This window comes from Wickerhamomyces anomalus (genome assembly GCF_001661255.1).
Source record: "Wickerhamomyces anomalus NRRL Y-366-8 unplaced genomic scaffold WICANscaffold_17, whole genome shotgun sequence".
NCBI lineage: Eukaryota > Fungi > Ascomycota > Saccharomycetes > Phaffomycetales > Wickerhamomycetaceae > Hansenula > Hansenula anomala.
Window position 1 is genome coordinate 1 of NW_017567126.1, and position 7,053 is coordinate 7,053.

The 7,053-nt window shown below is 35.7% G+C and overlaps 3 protein-coding genes across 3 annotated transcripts; 1 reads left to right on the top strand and 2 right to left on the bottom strand.

Annotated features, from left to right (window-relative positions):
* On the bottom strand, window positions 1–1,073 carry WICANDRAFT_98271 (uncharacterized protein; the record flags this gene model as incomplete). The annotated part of the gene is made up of 1 exon (XM_019186645.1): window positions 1–1,073. A coding segment is annotated over one exon (1,073 nt), but the record flags the coding sequence as incomplete, so codon positions are not given.
* Window positions 1,074–1,604: 531 nt separating this feature from the next.
* On the bottom strand, window positions 1,605–3,446 carry WICANDRAFT_98272 (isopenicillin N synthase family dioxygenase). Its single transcript, XM_019186646.1, has 2 exons — window positions 1,826–3,446; window positions 1,605–1,787 (listed from the first exon to the last, which is right to left on the bottom strand). Exon 1 carries the CDS (start codon window positions 3,239–3,241, stop codon window positions 2,054–2,056), a length of 1,188 nt encoding a protein of 395 aa, XP_019035864.1. The 5' UTR covers window positions 3,242–3,446; the 3' UTR covers window positions 1,605–1,787; window positions 1,826–2,053.
* Window positions 3,447–3,504: 58 nt separating this feature from the next.
* WICANDRAFT_107852 (uncharacterized protein) lies at window positions 3,505–4,761 on the top strand (the record flags this gene model as incomplete). Its single annotated transcript, XM_019180511.1, has 1 exon — window positions 3,505–4,761. Exon 1 carries the CDS (start codon window positions 3,901–3,903, stop codon window positions 4,759–4,761), a length of 861 nt encoding a protein of 286 aa, XP_019035865.1. The 5' UTR covers window positions 3,505–3,900.
* Between the last annotated feature and the right edge of the window lie 2,292 nt (window positions 4,762–7,053).

Consider the following 7,053-nt stretch of genomic DNA (forward strand, 5'->3'; position numbering starts at 1 on the left):
GATGGTGTTAATGTGAAAGATGTACCAGCTGGACATTGTGTAGTGACTTCGGTTTCTGGTCTTAGTACTCCCCCATCTTCAGACTTGACAACTGATGTTTCATTTTCTATTAGTGATGTTCTATCGAATGATTGATCTTCCGAAGGTGATCTTTCTGCAATTTGAGTTGTTTTCTGTTGTGATGCTTGTGATGCTTGATCATCCTTTTGTGGAACCTTCTTTTTATTCGGATTAGGTGGTGCTGGAACTTTGAAAACATGATCCTCTAATATTTTTTCCATTCGTTCTTTATTTTCAAACTCATCAAAATGTAATTTTTCGGCTTCAAGTCTTTGCTGTTGTGATTGAGATTGTGATAGAGAGATTTGAGAATTGCTTTGAGAAAAACTTGCAATCCAAGGATGAGATAAAGCGGCAGAAGCGGTCAATCTGAACCTAGGATCAACTTGTAATAAAGAATCTAGAAAGCTTCTAGCCTCTTTGGAAACACCAGCTTCCTTCAAAGGTGGTTCATGGTATGAACCTTGTTGGATTTGTTTGTAAAGTTGATCTTGGGTACTTCCACTGAATGGTAAATGTGCAGTTAAAATAACATAAACAAGACATCCCAATGACCACATATCAACCAATGATGAGTATTTGTTGCTATCGGTGATTTTAGACAATCTTCCATCAATAACTTCTGGTGCAACGTATGCTAGAGTACCACAAAATGTTTTCATAAAAGTACCAGTATCCGATATTTTAGCCAACCCAAAATCTGTAATCTTCACCAAGACTGGATCATCTTGTGCAATCAAAATGTTGTCTGGTTTCAGATCTCTATGGGAAATTTCCAAAGAGTGGACATATTGAATAGCTTGTAAGATTTGCTTACAAATTTCTTTAGCAGCTTCCTCACCAACAGCACCATGTGCTGCGACAAAATCCATTAAGTCACCACCAGGAACAAATTCCATAACAAGATAATAACTATCGTCATCTTCATAAAATCCTCGTAGTCTCACAATACCTGGATGATCTAATCTTCTCAAAATTTCTAACTCCCTACTGACACCATCTGTATTTCCCATAATCTTTCTTTTCGATATTATTTTGACAGCATACGTTTTCCCAGTTGATCTTTCCACTGCTTTCTTAACAATTGCAAATGCACCTTGCCCTATAACTTCGTCTTTGATCGAGAATTCCTTATTAATACCTTCTTCAATTCTGGTGCTTGAAGTTGAAGACTTTTGAACTTTGGGGAAAAAAACAATAAACCTCACCACATCTTTAGGAACACCAATCCCTACCGATACTTCATCACCTTGACTCAATATATAATTTTGCCCCTTTACCAATCTTTGATTGTTGACCCAAGTACCATTGGTTGATAAATCTTGAATCAAAACATTGGAATCACCACTCCAGATTTTAAAATGCTTATTACTCAATCTTGTAGTATTATTGTAGGCGATATCACAAGCAACGTTTCTTCCAAAGAACCACTCTTTAACACCATTCTTCTTTTCTTTGAGATCAACATTTGAGAGTTGACCAGTGGTGCAAATCAACCTACAAATAGTTCCATCTTCAATATCTTCTTGAGTAAGGTGTTCCAAGGCGGCTTGGGTGGCCTGTGTAGGTTGAGTTGGTTGTGTCGGCACCTCCATCTCTTGCAAATAGTGTGATCCGACTATATTATCACCTCTTTATTGAACAATGATCGATCTATAACTTTTCAGTGTTTTTCTAGTACACGAAATTCAAATTCGGATGACAAAACGCGTCAGGCTAAAAAAAAAAGCTGAGTAAATGATTATCTAATCATAACGCCTATTGAGCGGGTAAATTAGCCTAAAAAGGGCCTTAATGTTAAGACCTTTATCAAGCTTGAAAGGTAATATAACCATTATTTTGATGTTATTGCTTTTAGCTTGATTTCTTTCAATACATGCTTTAGATTTTGCTTGTGTCGTACTGAAAAGTGAAGCTTTTTGATCGAAAAATAAGGTTACGGATATAATCGGTGTATATCTACAAGCTTTATCAGACTCAGTATTTTGTACACTTAAATGTCTGAAGCCTTTGCGACTTCTTCTTGTATATACTTCAGAACCCTTGGATAGTGTCTTTCACCAACTTTAGGATGTGATTTGACCCTGTTCAAGAAGACACTATACCCAACCGGTTTTGTTTCATCAACTTGGAACTGAAATCCGATTTTATTCTTTGTTCTTTTGGCGTCTCTCAGTTTAACAAGATCCTTTGCTTTTTGATCAACCTCAATTGAAGTTTTCTTAGATTCAATATTTATAGTTTGAAAGAATGATATGGATAATCTATCTCCTTCCCCAGGAGTTGGTGTTAAAACTCTATGTACTGTGGAAACACAAACACCTTGAGTAATAAATTCTAAAGTCAACCCAACAGCAAACACTAAAGTATTTCCGACAGGTGGTACATTGATCCATTCTCCATTAAAATCTTTAACTTGTAAAGATGTATGGTGACTAGCTTGATAAATAAATGTAAGGAAATCATTATCACGATGTTCACCAACCCCTTGATTCAATTTAGTTTTGTATTGGGTGTTTGCAAATTCTTTTTCAACAGCTTCAACTTGGTCATTGAGATTAGCTAAATCAGGATACTTAATTATTTTCAATTTCGCTTGTTGAACTTCTTTAAAAAAGGCTTCCAAGGCACCATATTCTAATCCTAAAGCATCCTCAATCCAATGGGTGAATTGTCTTGACAATTTAGAAAGCTCATCTATGTAATCAGTGACTATAGGCTTAAACTCAGGCAAAAAATCACCACTTGGCCAGAGATTTGGTCCTTCAATATTTTTGTAAAGCTCATCATCATTCTTGATATCAGGTTCCGGCAGCTCTGTAGCAAATTCCACTTGTTCTCTCCAGTCAACATTAGCTGCTGTTATTTCATCACCAAGTCCATTATAACCTAAGAAATGTTTTGAATTGACCATGGCAACTTTTTTCTTCTCTTCAAGTGGGATTTCGAAAAACTTGAGTGATTCTTCCTTAATATTCTTGAATTTTTCAACATCAAAAGGTGGATTTTTAATATAAAAGAACCCAAAATTGAATAAAGCGTTTCTAAGCTCATCTAAAAATTCTGCTTTTGTTTCTGGGTTTGTAGCTTTGTTTAAATCTAGAGTTGGAATACTTGATGGTGATTCCCCAGAGGAAACCTTCAACTCGGAAAACTTGTCAGTGACGTCTGAAGTGGTCATGTTGATTGATCTTTGGTAGTTGAATTTAAATCTAAAAACAATGGGTGCTTTCTACTCCAATTTATAGGTCTTGTTAGTGGTTCGATACAAGTTTGTCAGAATACAATAGGTGGACTCATTGTGTCATCACTGTGGCGTACTCGATCAAGAGTTCGCGAAGTCTTCGGCTCGGCTGACATTGAGAATGAACTTCACAAATGCGTTCGAAAGATAGTAGAAATTAGTTGATATGTATTCTCGTTTTCTTTTGGCCAAGTCATCTGCATTTACTATCTCATGATATATCTGGATCACATTTTATGGTTGGAGAATGGAAAATCAATAGCCGGCTTAGAGCACTACAGTTTGGTTTGTTTTTGAAAGCTATATTGATGTATCTACTCTAGTCTCTGGCCTGTACTAAGTTAAACCAGTGCATCAATCTTTCACTTTGATTGAAGCTGATACTGATAAGATAATTATTGCTGTCGTTAAAGCTGTATTATTGTTATTGTGTATTGCCTAGGTGATTTTGCTGAGTCTTTGCTAAATCTTTACTGTGACAGGTTACACAAAGCCATGTTGAATTTTGGAACAAATTAAAACAACTCACTCGTTTCCACCCAACTGAGGTGTTCGATTTGGGCCAAATTTAACTATAAAACATTGCTTGCCTTGAAATGCTATACTTGGGAGTTCTTAGATTCTGTTGTTGGAAGTGTCGTTCTGGTCATAGACAATTACAATGCACCCATTATGATAGAGCTGAAAAAAGTCTTGTTTTTAATGTGGGACAACAAGGTAGACCTGCTCTAGATGAAGAAAGAAGAGTTTTCAAATTGGTTGCAGCTGATTTTGATGCAGAGGCTAATCCCAAATGCTCAGAGTCAAAATTGTACAAGTTTCAATGTAGAAAAAGTCCTAGATTTAGATGTTGCAATGGAGATTCATTATCAATTGATATTTATTTAGATCCCAAAAAATCCAAAGTTGTTGAAATTCATCCTCCTATGGAGATTCATTCAGGTTCCAATGGTATAAGTGTTGATGCATTTCAATTGCCTCGAAGAAATGGAAAAGCCAAATTCATTAACCCAGATTCGAGTAAAATTAAAGATTATAAGAGTACCCAAAGTGTTGACACAGACATAATTGCTGAAAAGAAAACTCATCCATTGAATGTGAAGCTTTTACCACCTCCACTCAGTACAAAACCACCAAGTACATCACCAGTGAATGCTACAAGAGGACGCTTAAATCCTAAAACACAATCAGCAACGAAAAGAACCATTGAAAGAGAAGATACACCAATACCAAGTAGCAGTTTGAGTTTATCACCATCACCATCATCTCAAAAAAGACCACGTACCAGCTCAAAGCAAACTCAAACAGATCCAGTTAAAGAGCTATCATCACCTAATTTACCTTCCCAAAACACTCGTTCTCACGCCTTTGAAAACATTTCGAATCATGTGCCATCAACTCCCATGGAGCCTTTGAGAACAAGAATCACAAGAAGACGGTCCAAAAGTCAACCATGAATAATCTGAAATAAGCATGTATCAATTGTGCAAATAGCAATATATGGATCCTTTATAGCATTTCAAAAAAATTGATTATTTGTAGATGAATGCTATGATTTGACGTACAACCTTTTGAATCTTCCTATTTCTGACTCCACTCCTTTTAACAGGATTTCAAAAACTTTGATCTCACCATGAATTGACCCCAAAGTGATGGTAGATCCATTTTTATCAAATTTGAACTTATTCAAAGTCATTCCCGTTGTAATTTTCAAAATAGGAATAACTGAATCAATACTTAAATCCAATAATTCAAATACATGGCCATGGATGAACCCAATCTGTGTACCATGTGATGGTCTCCAACTGGCTTGCAAAATAGCATTGTTTCGATAGATATCCAGCAGGGGAGCATCAGGGGAATTCAAATCCCATAATGAAACTGTCCAGTCAAATGAACTTGATATGAATAGATTTGGAAATTCAATGGAATTATCAAGTGATGAGATAGGGCCTTTATGTTTTTGATAAATTTTATCAAAAAGATTATCTGGATTCCCACTTATTTTATTGTCAAATCTCTTAACTCTATAGATATTACCATCTTCACAGCCAATTATAACAAAACCATGATCATTTGGTAAGTTCATTACTGAAGTTGGTGCCAATTCATCAAATCTTAGACTTAGAGATTTAGGTGTCTTCAATTCTATTGGGGGTGATATTGGTTTTGATAACATTGATGTACTCCATGTACAGATTTTTCCATCAGTAGATGCAGTGATTAAAGTTCCATTATTTTCACTGATTTGGTTTAATGCAAAGACAGGATATGAATGGTTCATTGTACTGGCCGATGAAACCAAATACGGTATATTTGATTCTGATTCCAAGTTCCAACTGAAAACTTTACCATTATAGCCAGTTGCAAAGATGATGTTTGATTGAAATTTTGAAAATTGGACATTAAGAATATTTGTGGATGTTGTTATTTGGTGTTCTAATTTTTTGAATATTGAATTATAAATGAGGATTTTTTTACCAATGGAAATCAATAAAAGCTCTGGAAAGAAAAGGGAAGTATCAATTGAATAGATTGCATTCTCAAGTTTCAATGATATCAGCTCTGAGAAATCTGTAGATTCAATTTCAGTATCCTTTTTAACATTTGTATAAGTCTTTAGTATATCTTCATCTTCTTTGATGACTCTATTTATGATTTTGAGAGACTTGTTGAAGAAACCAGCTAGCAATGTATCATCCATTTGGGCAATTGGATCAACAGGTTCTTCTGTGACTTCTTGTTGGGCTACTCCATCATCCTTGTTGAGTTCGGATTCAGCTGTTGTAACCTCAGACGTAAGTTCCTCTTCCTCTTGATTATCCTCGTCGTCCACCAGTTCTTCGGCAGTTTGTGTACTCTTGTTATAAGTGATTTTTTCAACTTTCTCTTTAACAACATCTTGACTTGTTTGGATCGATATTGACTTGTACACAGCTGATATCTTTTGAGGTTTTGGAGGCACACTTATTTCAGAACTTCTTGAAGACGGTATGGGGGTCTTCTCACCAACTAAGTCATCAACCAACTTGTCTATGTTAGATTTAGCACCACTTGCTTGACCATTCAACTAAATTTTAGAGTTAGTCTCTGCTGTTTTGAGAGAGTGATCCATGGCTACTCACCTGCCCACCGCCCAATTGCTGTTGTGTAGCTCGCTCTTTCTCCTCTCTCTGCCTCCGTAGCGCCTCAAGCCGCTGTCTCTTCGCCTGTATCTCTTCTCTTCTGCTTGACATGGTTCTTGTCTTTTGGCCCAACAGATTGTATTCGATCTCTCACAATTTTTTTGTTTATGTTTCTTTCAAAAGTGATTTTGAGCAGTGCACGATTTTTGACAGAATATCCTCTACTGTGTGTATATAAGGTAATTCCGATGTTCTATTAATATACATATAATGTTACAATTAGTGGATTCTTGATTCTTCTTATAGTTGATGTGAAATGTTGAGTATTGATGAATTGTGCATAATTGGTTATTCTGGTTATGTAATACCTGACATTCCCCCCCTCATTTCTGAGTATTTATTGAATGTAATAATATTAAATATGATGAAACTTGATTTGGAACTATATTGTGTTGTCTTTTGTTAACCGGTGTTCAATTGGTTGTGATTGAATATGAAAGAATGAGTGAAGTACCTATAGATTTAAAAAGAAATGATTCTTGAATGGTGTGGAGGTTAATGTCTTTTGAATTTCAGGACCTGAGTATTTCTTGGTGAGAAAATCTGAGCAGTTTGAGATACCTG

Coding starts and splice junctions, on each gene's coding strand:
- WICANDRAFT_98272 (XM_019186646.1), bottom strand. CDS start 3,241: ATGACCACTTCAGACGTCACTGACAAGTTTTCCGAGTTGAAGGTTTCC.